The 16,499-nt window shown below is 39.5% G+C and overlaps 1 protein-coding gene across 8 annotated transcripts; it reads right to left on the reverse strand.

Moving 5' to 3' along the window:
* Positions 1 to 307: 307 nt before the first annotated feature.
* On the reverse strand, positions 308 to 16,121 carry cxxc5b (CXXC finger protein 5b). 8 transcript variants are annotated; one of them, XM_084132766.1, is made up of 3 exons: positions 15,862 to 16,121; positions 10,407 to 11,429; positions 308 to 2,160 (listed from the first exon to the last, which is right to left on the reverse strand). In XM_084132766.1, coding segments are annotated over exons 2-3 (834 nt in total). In that variant the 5' UTR covers positions 11,240 to 11,429; positions 15,862 to 16,121; the 3' UTR covers positions 308 to 2,159. The 8 variants fall into 8 exon arrangements, with proteins under 8 accessions (XP_083988892.1, XP_083988890.1, XP_083988888.1 ...); XM_084132764.1 differs by having other exon boundaries at positions 308 to 2,157; positions 15,862 to 16,120; XM_084132762.1 differs by having other exon boundaries at positions 308 to 2,157; positions 10,415 to 11,429; positions 15,862 to 16,119.
* Positions 16,122 to 16,499: the final 378 nt, after the last annotated feature.

A 16,499-nucleotide genomic window follows, 5' to 3' on the forward strand; every position in this document is an offset into this window, starting at 1 on the left:
ACCTCTCAATTCATATGGATTAGTTTTATGAACTTTTTGAAGCGTCAAAGTGTTAGTTGTGTAGCTGTCAATGGAGGGACAGAAAACTCAGATTTCATCAAAAATATCTTCATGTGTTCCAAAGATGAACGAAAGTCTTACAGGTTTGGAATGACATGAGGGTGAGTAATTAATGACAGAACTAAGGGTGAACTATCCCTTTGATAATATCTCAAGCTCAAGACAAGTAATAATCATTCATTTAAAAAGGTCATCATCATGCAAATGCTATAGAATATGACATATTTCAACATGGACTATAGAAATGTTTGATTTGCACCTCGGTTTATTAAATTGAGGACTGCCAAGACCTCAGAATGTTTGGCTTTGGACACAAATACATGCATTCATTTACGCATACCAATAAATTTGGCCCCATACGGCACGGGAATGGCGTGCTGTTGGATTTTGTCTTGAATTTGTTTTGGTACTGTGCATTTAACTCAGTCTAGATCAGTATTTGAGCTGGAGTGGACCTGTTCAGATTGAAGAAGAAAAAAAAACACACCAAAATGACAATTACAGCTAAAAATAAGTCACTTATCCAACATGGTGTCCATGTTATGTGGTTAGCCCAAGGCCCCTTTCACATGACTCGTGTCAGGGCTTCAGTGCACGTCTCAACACAAGCGTCATGCACTTTGACACTCACATGAAAAGCTTTACAGATAACATTACAGAAGGCCAATTCACGAGGTTGCTGGGTAGAAAGAAATCAGAGAACCGTACACAATGAAAATGAAAGAGCTACCATTTATATGAGCTTAAAAAAATGTGGGACAAGAGTTCTCAAAACGTTTCTCTTAATGCTCAAGACCAGGGGAGATCTACCTACCTTCAGAGTTCTGATCCAACACACCTGTCTGTAATTATCACGTGCTCCTGGAGATCTTAATTAGCTTGTTCAGTTGTGCTTGATCAGGGTTGGAGCTGAACTTTACAGGAAGGTAGATCTCCGGGAACAAGATTGGTTGCTCTAGATGTTGTGTTATACAGCTCAATGTGTCGCAATGATACAAAAGGTGAATTGTCTGGTAATCCTTGTCTACATTATGAAAACTCAATGACAAATGGGGTCAAAGTTGAAATAGTCTAAATTTTGAGTGTCTAAGAACAACGATTTCACGCAATGCTTGCTGAGAATTCAATGACATGAATCATGTGAAAGGGACTTAAAGGAGCTCTGGAACTTAGGGTAATTCAATATTATCATAAAACATCAAATCAATAATTTCCTGAATTTTGGCAGTCCAGATGCTTAGGACTGTGGTTTCCATCTGACCAATCCCATAAGGCTTGAAAATGCGTGAAAAAGGAGGCGGGTCCTACGCATAGCTGGTATGCAAATACACCATCAGCTGGTCTAAATGTTGTAGTTCCACCAGCTTCACCTTCCCTCCAATCTCAGCCGGCCTTCAGCATTTAAAAACAAACAACCAGAACAACAAACCCAAAAGGACCTTTCAAACATGTTTGAAGTAAGGGATGCTACATTAAAGTGTTTTTTCACGGTCATCTTCGTATCAAATATTGAGCAACTTGAAAACTGTTTGACATATCAAAAAACAAAACAAAAACGAAAAAGGCAATCGTAACATTGAGGCAGTCAGTAAGAACCACTGTGCTAAATTACAATAGTGCTCCTTAATTATCACAAGCTTTAAAACAGAGCCTTGGGATTACATTCTCTAAACGAAATTACGGCATTTCTCCACACATGGACAAACAAAACCACTAAACACACAAATAAAAATGATTGTCCGTTTTCCATTTGGCGGCAAATAGTTCCAGAGCATCCAATAAAGGGCAAGATTCTGAAGTAGAACTCAGATGGTTCCTCAAATGGAACAGAGGAAAAAAGAAAAACGGAATGACAATCCGCCATTCACTGTTTATTTTTGGTTCAGGACATGTTCGTTTTCAAATAGTGCTTTCATTCCGCTCTTCATTTGTTTTATTTGTTTGTGTGCACCCAGTGTTTACAAGCGCCACGGCGTTCCGAGTGGGAGTAGCGTCACTTTCCATCGAGAGTCCTTCATTATGGGATGGAAGTCATGGGGGGAGGGTCCAGCAGCCCTACGGAAACCATCGGAAAGGAGCTCCGGTTGGCAGCATCACCTTCTTGGAAAGACAGGAAAGACAGAGGAAGGAAACAAGGAAGAAAAACAGCATGAGTCACTGATAATTCAACATAAACATAAACAATGGAACAGTAAGAAAATAGGAAATGTCTCATTAAACTGGACTCTCAACCCTCATCTCTAGACCGTTTCCCGTTTCTGTTGCAAATCCCTCTCTTTCTGCGGAGCCAGACTTGCTAAGACCGTAAAGGGCTGAAATACCGCAGTGGTGCAAATGGCAGATTTTTTCCCAGCCTGCTTTGGGACTGGGCAGGGGTAGTCTATGGCTTTGGGACTTTGGGAGAGTGGAGACAACGGCAGCGTTTCCTGGGAAGACGTCCAGAACGAAAGAACGAAGGACCGAGGGAGAAAAAGAGGGAGGGGAGCGTTCCCTTCATCATGAAGTAACATGCACAGGCAATGACTTCACCTTACATGACCTAGTCCCTCTCTCTGTTTCCCAAACACACTCTCCCACTCTCTCATTACTCTCTGACAGGGCTTTGGCGTTTGTATGCGCACACACACGCATCCAGACCCCCTTTTCCCTCATCGACCTCACAGACAAGCCAACACAGATGGGCTGTCGGCCCATGCACATGGCCAATCAGACAGAGCGTGAGTGCATGGACAGACACGCTCTCTCTTACACACACACAAACACTCGCACACAAACACTCACCAGATGAATTCCAAAGGTTATTTTTTAACCCATCATCTCCTTGGTGTCTCAAACACAAACACATAAAATATATCAAACACATAAACATACACAGGAATGAAAGTAAGAATAGAGGATCAAGGGCACAATAAACAATAGAGATAGACAATATTGTTTTTTTATGGCTGATATCAGTGCATTTGATTTTAACCTAGCAGAACTGAACTTCTATTTTATTTTCATAACTAAATTATCATTATACTATGAGAATAAAATAAAAATAGCCATTATGAATATTTTATAATTAATAATAATATTGTTATTATTATTATTATTAATTATATACTTAGTTATTATTATTAATAATAATCATAATTGTTATTATTATTAATTATTATTGCCATATTTGTTGCCGTTTCTTCAATTACATTTATTGTTTATTTCTGAATTTTGACGTTAATAATTAAATGATTAATAAACTATAAAAAATATAATATGAATTTGAATTATCATTATTATTAATCCAATTAAATGTATTGTTTATTTTTTGACAACAAAATTATCATTGTGCAACAAAAATAAAAAAATTATTATCAATATTATTTTATGATATTTGTAGTTATTACTGTTTATTTCTGATACAAAAAACAATATGCTTTAAATTAATATTATTTTTATTATTATATTATGTTTTGTTCTTTTTTTTGGAAACCCGCTGATTTGTGGGAATGCATCGCTAGATTTAATCAAAAATTTAGTCAAACCATTTATCACCCTATCTCTAAAAAACATACAGTAGACATTTTGTTAAATGTTTTTGATGAAAATGTGAGTGGTGTCTGTGCAGAAGTCATTGCCACAATGCTAAGGTGTTGCTATGCAGTCGCTATGGAATTTGTAGTATGTTTTTAAGTATCTGTCTGTAGTTATGTGGTTGCTAGGGTGTTCAGGCAGGTTGCAAGCTCCTCTCTACAAGTCTCTTGATTTTAGGTATCAGTAATGTCTGTAGCACAAACAGAATGAACAATAGTAATAGTGATGCTTGCCTTATCATACACCACTAAAGAAATGTCCGATGAGAAAATGTGTGTAAAAGTAAGCAGGTACAGATATTGTGTCTCTGCCTGTCTTTGCCTCTCACACACATACACAGACACTGACACACACTTGTTCCTAAAATACTTTAGTCGCCTGGCTGTGAGACTGAGATTCCTCTAGAGGAAGGGAGAGGGGCCTGTCAGGGGCAATGTCTGAGGCCCCGCCCACTCAATCTCCTCCTACTTCCAGCTATCAGGGACTTTCCGAGATACCGGTCACCACACAGATGGAGTGAGATGTGTCATCATGCAGTAAACACACATCAACAAAAGATGCAAGCAATGACATGCAAGGTAAGATCAATGGCCAGAAATCGAATGAGATTTGCACAAAACGCATAGGCCTAAGCTGGCTCAAAACACATAAAAGGTCCTACATATAAAAACACATCTATCCATCCCAAACACACACACACATACGCGCATCAAGAAGTCAATAGACCCCCACACCACTGACTGTGACCTGTCAATAAAGGCTCTTTAAACTCCATAAGTCCTCTATGCCGTATTCAACCAGACCAACCTCACTGTCAATAAAAGCACACAAACACACACAGTAATATACGCAAACCCACCATCAATATATGCCTAAAACATTTTAAAAACACACTGAGAAACACGCACATAAAAAGCACAAACCACTATCAAGACAATAAAAACCCCAGTTATGCTTCCAGCGATAGAACAACCTAACATCATGTGCTGCATATAATGCTTGCTACAGACCTATAAGATCATTACAAATCACACTGTACAACATGGATTTAATAAACTGGGGTACGATGTATGTAGACTGTACGATGATGACGACATCTATTGAATCGTAGTCTACAACGCGAATTAGTATAGAAGAATAAAACATCATCAGCATGCGCTAGTGCTAAACAAATAGAGCAAGATGAATTGTACTTTGGCAATTGTGATTTTTATGTGTGGCGTTTTGAAGCTATCCTTACGCAATACGAGAGACCTCTCGAAAGGGAACGTCTCAGGTTACTAACGTAACCTCGGTTCCATGAGATTGCGTAGGATCACCGTTTAGGAGCCACGACCACAGAGATCACCACGATTGGTCATCTTTTGTCTGGGACAGCCCAAAATCATACAATACCAGCCATAAGACATTTCTTGTTGATCTTTTAAATTATGCATGTTGCAATGGTCCAACTTATAATTAGCATTTGTTTCCTCCAAAATATAAATTTTTCGAACTAAAAAACTGATTCAGTGTCATCATGTGATGTAATCTCAGCAGTAGTAATGTTCATATGCGTTATTAGGACAACTAGGTCAGCAACACACAGCAGTGTGAACGAGGCTTTAGCCAAGAAATGTACTCTACGCAAGTATGCAAATTCTTGTTTTTCCATTGTTTTTGTAGTAAACATGCGCTAGACCAACAAGTTTGAGTGTTGCACTCTTTTGTAGCATCTTTCCCATGACACAGCGTACCAGAAACGCTCCGCTCAATTATTCCACGGCCCTGCTTCTCATGTTATAAAATGCAAAAAAAACACGTTCGGCGTGAATTCCTCTTAAGTGTTACGCATCTATAAACTAAAAATGTAAAATTGCTTAGCAAGATTATTTTGAAACGGTTGCCCATGACAATAGTTGACTAGCCTGACTACGTCAGACTTCGTACTTCCGCTCAATTTCAGTTAGCTTCTGTACTCAGTCTGAGATAGCGACCTATCTCCCAGTTTTCCTCCGGCCTCAAAACAGCCGGCCAATCAACGAACAGAGGGCGGGCTGAGAGCAGTGACGTACTGTAGACGCTGATTGTACCGTGGATGCGTAGATTTACTTCACATAATCTGCAAAAGTCGTTCACAGCCATGTTCACTCCAGTATTTCGCTCGATGGTTTTGTTTTCGCATCATACATGTGTTTACAGTGGAAGTTCGATGCGGCTGAGCCAGCTCATAACACACATCATAACCAAACGTTATGTGATTGGCTTACGGGTAACCAATGATTTTAAACTTCAGACAAGCAAATTCTCACTATAGCACTCCTTGTGGTAACATATTTGTGTTGCATTATAGATTAGAAATATGACAAAGTGTGAAAACGTAGCTAGAAGCGTTTGCATTCACATGCTTGCAACGAGTGTATTTTGGGCCTTAGACTTCATAGAGACACATAAACACAAACACACACACAAACTAAGCCCTCTAAACTTTTGCATACACCAACACCTCAATCTCTACCTCCTCAAGGCTGTAATTCTCAAAGAAACCGGGCTGGTCATTGGTCAGTACACACACATACACACAACCCCTCTTACACACACAAAGTCCATAATGACTTTCACAGGGGCTGTGTTTGCCTCTTCCTGCAAGGTTGTACACACAAACAGACACACACACATGCGGTTCAGGGCCTCTGGAGGATGAGAAAGAGAGGGGTTCTGGGACACATTGACACCTGGTGCTCCAGATGACAGACGCAAAGGCCAGATGGACCATATGAGGCTGTCACACACATACAGAGACACACATATGCACATGCATGTACGCAAACATGCATGAAAACAAATTCATATGCACAAATAAAAACTGCCATGCTAAAAAAAAAAAAAAACAGTCACACAACATGTACGAAAAGCCCCATATGCACTCATACAAATAATTGTATTAACCTCCCTAAATTAATCATTTAGAAAAAGTTTGTAGCATAAAGTAAAAATGCAGTTACATTTACCATTGTTTTCACAGCGAAATCCAGTCATTTAAATGGAAATTCATGCGATCTGGAATTTTGTGTGAGAAATGAGACATTACCCCACAAAGATTTTGCAGGCCACTTTGACCAACAGAAAGCTGCTCGGTTTGAAAGCGACTTCTGTGTGAGCTGCTTCATATATCGTCACAACACTATTGACAGACCTTTTTTGCCTGCAAAATTTGTTAAAGTGACCGCATTAACATTATCTGTTATGCTGGTTGAAAGTCTCTTCACATCCTGATAGCAATCACTAAGTTAAGTGGTCTAAATGTATTTATATGTATATATATCATCTGCGGAAGGCGTAGGACCATAAAATGTTCGTCCAATCATTGCATTCAGTCCGATGTCCTACCTACATGTCATCAGTGCGTTTCATGCTATGCAGAGTTATTAGACAGACGTCAGTCACCGAGCACCGAAACAGAAGCCGTCTTTTACAGATCCTCCTGAACCAAAACAACGAGCTTATACTGCGTTTACGCCATGACTGTAATTTGGAAGAGATGGAAACCCGTGACGTTATAGACCCCTTTTCAGTTGGTAAACATGGTGACGTTTTTTTGTGGGCGGAGCTTAGGTGGAGGCAGAACGATCCCTCTGGCCGCTTCACTAACGTTAGTGTGCAAGTTTTGTTAGCCTGTTTTTTAACAGTGACTGGAGAAAATCCGATTTTATCTTAATGTGCAAGGTCACAAACGTAATTGTGACGTCGGCGCAAAACGGGTCTATACTCAGGGTTTGTGACTCGAATTTATGTGTTTCAATGGCAACACTGAATCTGCAGCAGTCAGGTGGTACAGGTCAGAGCTCTTTAAGTTGTTTATGTGCATTATTATTTTAATGTTATGTGCTTTGAGACATGAGGTAGTTTAACTTTGTCTCTCGTGACGCTTTTGTTTGCTCCCTGCTGTAAGCATTCATGTGTTTTGAAGGAGGCGTGGTTTTGGAGACGCTCTGAAGGGAGGGTGTGATCTCATGCTTTCAAAGCTAGCTCGCTATTGCTAGCCTCTCCGAAAATTGCCTACCCTACCTTTAATGCAACAAAATCAGACCCTATTTAATGTTTAACATACCGCTGTATGGAGCAGGATTTTGGGCCACTGAGATTTCTCTGTGGGTGGAGCTATTCAGCTATTAATTTGGATACTACCACACTCTTGCTACAGTATGTGGACACTTCCTAAAATACCTGGATGACATATGCCAGATCTATTACATTGTGTCCCACAATGCATTGCACGATTGTGATGCATGATTTTTATTTACATTTTTAACAAATAATTTAACAAAAATAAAGGAATCCCGCATATTGCTATAGCTTGCAAATCTTATTTTGATGTTTTAGTCATGCGGCCTTCGTGTGACCATCATGAAGGTTGCATGGCTGAAACGTATTAAAATAAGTTTTGCAAGCTATAGCAGTATACAGATTTCTCTATTTTAGTTAGACTATTTACTTATTCTTATACGCACCTGATTATAGGATTTACAAAGAGCTGCAGTGGCATTTCATTGATCTTTTTTTACGCAAATTTTAATAAAAAAGGCAAAATTACCATTTTATTTTTTATTTTATTTAATTTCCAGTCATATGCGAAGGTCATGTGACAACAGTTTAGCATACTACTGTTTGAACAGTTTACTGTAAAATAATGTCTACTGTTTCACTTACTATTTTTAAAGAATAGTACACACTTTACAGTGTAAACAGTATTCAGTAGGTAGTATAGTTTTCCATTTCCAAACATAGCCAAATCTGAATTTACAATAGCATACTAATCTCACAATTTCTGCAAAATATACATGAAGATATGTAATACATATCATGCTAATATGTTTTTCAAAATTCAGCTTTATAAATGGCATGGCAGTAATAGTATTATTTCAAGTATTAGTTCGTTCAAGACTTCCAGGGAAGTTGGTGGCATTCATTTGCGCTCAACTCATAAATACGATCTTTCCGGCATAGCTTGAATGCACCATATGCTGTTGTCGCCCACACTGAAATCTTATAGGTCCAAAGTCCCACGGACCGAATACTAGAAACTTGTGTGGCTCAACATTTTATATTCATTGCATTCATTCAAATTCATTAAATTTGATAGCAGAAACTCTGAATCATCTCATCATAGCGGGCAGTGAAGGGGAACCTTACCTGTGGATCATTATGATGCTGCCTTAACATTTTCCTTGCAAGGAGAAAAAAAACCCCCAACCAACTAGACCAATCTTACCATGACACCAATCTCGCAGAGTTAGACCCTAACTAGCTTACATCAGCACAGACTCAGAGATAATTTTCCCACACCTGAACCTGCCTGTAAACAAGGCAGAAACATCTCAAGTTACGCTGCCTGAGAGATGGGAAACTGCATTCAGCTTGCCATTTGTCAGGATGAGTAATGTTCATTTGCGACCATTTATAAACACAAGCAGCATTAATTTCTATGTAGACTGTTTGTAAAAACTAGGGCTGTCAATCGATTAAACATTTTAATCTAATGAATTACATGATGTGCAGATTAATTAACTGAAGTAGATCACAATATATCAATACTTCCTGAGAAATTAAAAGGCATTATATTATTGTGGCAAACCAAACAGATTTGGGAGCCGTTTACGCATGATATTTTAAAAAAGATGTTCTATATGCACATGCGTGAGATGACGTCTTTGGTCTTAGCTCCAGATTTTTTTAGTGAGATGCTCAAAAGTTTGGGGTTGGATTTCAAAATGTTTTTGAAAGAAGTCTCTTAGTTTCACCAAGGCTGCATTTATTTGATGAAAAATACAGCAACACAGTAAATAGTGTGAAATATTATGATTTAAAATAACTACTTATATTGTAATATGTTTCAAAATGTAATTTATTCCTGTGAATTTATTCCTGTGATGACAAAGCAGAATTTTCAGCATCATTCCTCCAGTCTTCAGTGTCACATGATCCTTCAGAAATCATTCTAATATGCCGGTTTGCTGCTCAAGAAACATTTCTGATTATTATCTAAGTTGAAAACAGTTGTGCTGCTTAATATTTTTGTGGAAAGCGTGATACACTTTCACGCTGACTTTCACTTTCATGTGAAACTTTCACTTACACTTTCACTTTCACGTGACTAGAAAATTTAAAAGAACAGGATTTATGTAAAATGTCAAATTCTTAAAGTTTCTACTGTCACTTCAATGATCAATTTAATGCATCCTTGCTGAATACAAGTATTAATTTCTTTTAAAAAAAAAATCTTGCTGACCAAAAACTTTGGAATGGTAGTGTAAATAGCTCAGATGGAAGAAAATAAAAATACTTTGCTACAGAATTTCTGTATGGGTCAGAGGTCATTATTTATTGCATTAATCCGTTTTATTAATTTTTTTTTAATTAACTGCAATTTTTGTCAATTCCAGTCAAATCCATGATTGCACTGAACTGAAATCAGTAATTTACGCAAGACTGATTTCACTATGAAATATGTTCTGCAAGTATTTCATGACTTTTAATTTCTAGACTTTGTGCTACTTTTATTCACAGGAATAGTACAGAGAACAGGAAACGATAAGGAGATTAAGGGAGGGAATCAAGAAATGACACAAACCACACTCAAACTTGCAACACCTGCATGAGCATCACAGCTCAACGTGTCAGAAGTGCTGCCAAGTGATTTAGCACATGCGCCCCAATGCATTATGCTGTGGTGCCCGTGCAGGTGATGCTAGTTTGCAGTCATAATTTTTATGAATTGACTGTACATTGCTCACCATCTTACCTCCAGCCCGCCAGCAGGTTTCTTTTTGAGCTCTTCGCACTTGCGGAACTTGCAGATCTGATGGCCGGTTTTCCGGTTGCGGCAGCTGCTGCACTGTTCGCAGTTAATCCTGCGCCGGCAGGGTGGACACAGGCCGCAGCGCTTCCGCTTTTTCTTCCCGTTGGCGCTGATGGCCGAAGAAATCTCGCTCTGCGTCTGCTGGTGTTCCGACGCGCCGGTCACGTGAGAAAGCGCCCCGTCGGCGAGGAACACTCCCGCTGGCGTCATTATGAAGAGCCCCGGGTGATACGGAAAGCTGCCGCCCACTCCACCATTGCCGAACAACGGGAAGTCCATCACACTGCCCAGCGAATCAGAAGCCGAGACCGCCTCCATGTCCCCTCCCACACTGACATTGGAAGGGTCGCTGACCGGAAGGAGCATTCCCGCCCGTCGCAGGAGCTCGGCGGCCTGGGCGAGATGCAGGCCGCTCGGAGAGTCCAGAAGACCGGACATTAACGCGCCCCGGTCCAGTTTGGCGTACCCGACTTGTGACCTGTGCTGGCTGGCCGTAGGGTGAGCTTTGACACCCGTCGCGACCATGGAGCTCTGAGCGAGTCTGTTAGCGTTCGCGACACTGGCGACGGCAGCGGCCGAGCAGGTCGCGATGTACTGCGAGAGGGCCCGTGAGCGCTTCAGGCTTTTGCTGAGAGGAGCGCTGATGATGCCACTGCGGTTTCTCCGTTCCACCACCGGGGACGTGTCTTCATCCCCGCAGCAGCTGTCCTGCGCCTCCTCATCCTCTACGGCTCGACTTCCCTCCATGGACCCTCCGCTGGCAGACATGGGCCACAGCGTGAGGGGGAGGGAGAGGGAGATGAGGGAGCTTAGGATGAAGGGGGGGATAGAGTTGCAACGTTCCTCTGAAGACCGAAGCCAAAACCAGATTGACGCGCGCACAGCTGGAGAATCAGCAGTCCACACTAGTCGAGCCTCATGAACATCTTACACATCCATTCGCTAAGGCCTGAGAATCCTAGAAAGGAAAGATAGAAGATACGCAAAGAGGTTAAAGCAAGCATGGTTTACATGCATGGTTCATGAAGAGAGGCAGAGTGTTTCACTACTGGATAAAAGTTTGAAAATAATTACGATTTTTTCTGAAGAAGACACTTCCATTTATTTGATCAAAAATACAGTAAAAACTGTAATATTGCGAAATATTATTTCAGTCTAAAATAACTGTTTTATATTTGAATACATTTAAAATTGTTATTTATTCCTGTGATGCAAAGATGAATTTTTAGCATCACTACCCCAGTCTTCGGTGTCACGTGATCCTTCAGAAATCATTCCGCTTTGGTGCTCAATTATTAATAATGGTTCTTGTTATCAATGTTGGAAATGGTTTCATATTTTTGTGGAAACCATGATAGAAGAACAGCATTTATTTGAAATAGAAATCTTTTGTTACATTATATAAACTTTTGAATGGTAGTGTATCACAGTTTCCACAAAAATATTAAGCAGCACAACTGTTTTCAACATTGATAATAATAAGAAATGTTTCTTGAGCAGCAAATCATCATATTAGAATGATTTCTGAAGGATCGTGTGACACTGAAGACGAGTAATGATGCTGAAGATTCAGCTTTGCATCACAAGAATAAATTACATTTTAAAAAAATTTTTTTTAAATTATAATATTAGTTCACAATATTACAGTTTTTACTGTATTTTTGCAACCTTGGTGAGCCTAGGAGACTTTTAAAAAAATCATAAGTATTCCAAACTTTTGAACGGTGTCCAAACCTAAAGAGTGTGGAGAACACGTCACGTCGGTTTCACCCCTCTGGTTCCTCACAGCACATCATTAAACACCATTTTAATATATCTAATACTTTCGAAATAATCATGTGCATAATCATATCCCATTTTTATTAGCTTATTGTTTTGGCTTGCTGAAATAGGCACAAGTTCACTGTGACAAACAATCTTCTGCTCGTTTTGGCCTCATCTGACCCGTTTTGATTTTTCAGCCAACATTTATACATAATATCTGTCCTAGATATCCATTTTAGTGACAATTACGCTTTGTTCGCTGCGCTTCCAAGGAACTAAAACTCACTGTGAAGTTAAAAAAAAGGAAGAGATTTTGTGTGGATATTGAATTGGACAGTTTGAGTCTGTTAAATTGTTAAATTTCATAACCTTTACGTGCAAAAGCCCGTTCCTGGTGACAGCAATTCTCCTTCAGTGAGAGACGTCTATCAGGGTCCACAGGCGGTCTATTCTATCACGAAACCGGAATCGTGAGCTCAAGCGCAAAGCCCCTGGGGTGAGCCGACAGTGAAATCAGGATGTCTAGGTGCAAGCTCAGCCGCACTGACGCACGTATACGCACGCTCGTCAACGACTTAACATTTCAATTAACTGCCATGCTCAGTAAAGCATGCTATCGTGATAATTAGAGAAAAAACATTACTTAAGGTTGTGAGTGACTGTCTTTGAAGATGATGCAATTGGCCATTCATTCAAACAAGCATGCATGAATGAAAGAATAAATTTAATAAAATAAAATAATAAATATGCACATCAGAGAGACCAGGGCTAGTTAGTTGTCAAACAGGGAAGATTTTGAATTTTGGTTTCAAATATCTTGTATTTTTAACAAACAAACAAAAAATCAGGTTGGGGCAAGTTGTCACATTTTTTAAATGTTTCAAGAATTGTTTTTGTGTTTCAGAGCTGTTTGAATTTTGCTATTTAACTCAGATTCCATTGTGACAATGCTGTCACAAAAGGTCAACATGTGTTAAATGAACTGTATTTCTTGGTGAAATAACAGTGGAAACATCATTAGCCTTTTATGTAATCGACGCTAAAAAGTTTGTGTCTAAATAGGAATTCACTTTGAAAAATAAACATTTGTGACAACTAGCCCTGGTTATTTCTACATATTTACCGTACACACTGAGCAGTAAAAAGTGCACACATGCAGTAAGCTATTTGTAACTGATCTAAAAACTGAGCTAATTAGTGAAACCTAATGTATTCAGGTTGATTCAGTCATACTGAACAGTATGATTAAAACCATGTGAAACATACTTTTTCTGTACCTGCCAAAACATTTTTACAATACGGTGTTTTCCATATCAAAACAGATGCCAATATCAATTACATGTCATCACAGAGTCATGATGGGAATAAAAACTTACTGGAGGCAGGTACCCCTCAACTGCAGGTAAACCAGGACAAAAGCTGCATCTAGTGAGGGTTTCCGTAAATGATTGACCTGGCTTACAGATAAATAAGTTCCTAGCAACAGTTTGAATGCTCACTCAGCAATGTAATACTGAATTACCTCATGTCAAACATATATGAGGCTTGGAAATTGCTGTGTCCAGTATTGCGGCGAGCCAGAGGGACAATAGCTCGACGTAGAGAGATCTGGACATCACCAGGGAACAATAGCCAAACCTGCACAAATAGCCCAACTGTGCCTAAACAAGATGACCTGCTTTTCAAGATCTACATGTTCTGTCAAACAATCACCTCAATTAAACCCTTACTGGATCAATCCCAGCAAAAGACCATAGATTAATTGCAGATATTCACAAAAGATCATTTAAATCATCAAAATGCAAATACTGCACGCGCCACGGACAAAAAGTTTGCATACAACTCATAATGGATTAATAATCAACAGCACATATAACGTGCATTCATACTTACCGTCGTCTCTCCAAGAGACATTCTGAATAAATCAGAAATTCCCACTCGGTATATCCCACATATTTTTATCCAGACAACCAATAAAAACAGAAAATGTCACAATAGTAGCTATGTTTACGGTGACAACATTGCAAGCAAACAACAAACAAATAGCCGTAAATTCAACTATTCCCTGCGCCTTTTTGGTTACGCGTGGCAAAGTTGCACCAATGCATCTAATGCATATGGGCAAATTATCAAGCAGATGTAACGCCGATCATTTAGAAAGTAAAACAAAATCCCTTTTGTCTCATCTCGACCGATGTGTCTATGGTGACAGCGCGCGGTATGCGCCAACACGTCGCGTTGGTTAAGCACATTCCCTTGTTATTTCAGTGCCAACTTATTCGTCTTGGCTGAATGTCATTGTAACTTTGAACAGTCCTCAACAAAGTCTCATTCCACTCCCTTTGATACATATAGGGTATCTGCATATTTGCAAACACAGGCGTCTTTTCATTCGCACCGCTCGTGAGCCGAGGGGAGCGTTCCGACTGTCCGAGCGGTCCGGTGCTCTCACGCGCTGCGGAGATTTATATAAAAGAGAGAGAGAGAATAAAAGCTAAAATAGCCAAACGAAAGCAAATGCTCACCCAGACTGAATTATTCTCGTTGTATCCTTCAATAGCCCCCAAACACCGGCAGATACACGCAGAACGCACTTTGTCCGAGAGCGAGCGCGTGCGCTCCTCCAGCCTCTCGCGTCTCTCTATCCCACCTCCACATCCTCGCGCCCGGAGAAGAACATGCAAACACATTTCATAGATTTTTGGAGCTTCACACAAAAACCGAAGTGGACTTTCCGTCGGGGACAAAATAAATAACCTTTAAGAGGTGTGGATGAGCGCGAGGGGCAGTCTGCGGCGATGCATATGAGAGTGGAATAATGAATGAAGTATAGTTTTGAGAGGGCTGGACACTCAGCCCATTGTTGACTCCATTCTTAATGGCTGTTGGCTGCGCTCGTGATTGATGTATTATTTCAGAACTTTTGCACATTCAGGCTTTCCAGGAACTTGGTGCTGATTGATATTTTAATATGCAAAACACGACTCCAAAATATAAGCCCATGGGGTGGTGCTCTGGTAATGAGAATGAAATGCAAATTGTAAATAATAACTGTACGTGTATGAAAGCTGAAACATAATAACAATAAATAATACCATAATAATAATAATAATTTGTATATTGCTATTGCTTATAATATATAATAAATTAAATAAAAATATAATTAATTAATAATTACTTTGTAATATTATTAATAATTCATGCATTCATTATCAAATCAACATGTCATTAGGCATAGCCTACATTAAATATATTGTTAATCGTATACTTTTATTAATTAGATTAATGTATTTTGTTTGCTGTATATTATTATTGTTTATATTGTTTCGCAGTTTTTTGATTAGTTATTTTATAATTAATGAATATTAATGCAATCTGTTAATGTATTTAACAGGAATACCCAAAAAGTATTAATGAGATTGACAATAGGCTATATTTTATTTGCTGCATATTATTTAATTATATTTTTAGATTAATTCTTTCAAGAAATATCAATGCAATTTATTAATGTATAGCCTATTTAATAGGAGTACCCGCAAAATAATCCAATAAAGCACATTCATTTCAGTTTATCTATCAGTCAGCATATAAAGAGTCCGAATTGGAAGGTACTAAAGGGTCGTTACCATAATCGTCGTGTTTCTCTGTGTTTGCTGACTTTCTGTGGTCGGAGAGCCATTTTGCTGTGGGTCCATTTGTCCGTCCGTCCGCTCCTCTTCGTCGCTTTGAGTCCACTCCAGCTCTTGTGAGCGTCCCGTGTGTCTGGCAGGCGGCCAGCTAAAGTGTGGGGAAGTGACACCGCCAGGGCGGCAGAAATTTTCCTCCGTTTCGGGCTCCTTCCCAATCGCAGACGGGCGCGCGTGCATTGGCTGGAAAGTGGAACAGCTCGTCAGGGACGATCAATGCGGATCGATCAGTGCGGCGCTGCTGGCTGCGGGTTTGAGGGGGGGTTGCGTGTTACAGTCCTCCACAATTGCATTAACGGGAAAGTTTAGGCTTGAGTAAAGTGACACTACTTTACTGCTGCACTTCCCATCATTGTTTTTCCAATTTAGGCCAACGCTATCTTTATTCACAAAATGACAAACCCTATTTTAGTCGTCAGACTAAGTTTTCCCTTACGAAAAGTTCTGCATAGTATAATTACCATATTCATTTACGTCACTTAAATACCATAGTCTTAAATACCATTAATCTATAGTATTACCATCATGGTTCAGTCCAAAAACATGGCGATATTACTTTGCACTTACTCCATTTTCAT

Source organism: Abramis brama (assembly GCF_963993115.1).
Source record: "Abramis brama genome assembly, chromosome: 13".
Lineage (NCBI taxonomy): Eukaryota > Metazoa > Chordata > Actinopteri > Cypriniformes > Leuciscidae > Abramis > Abramis brama.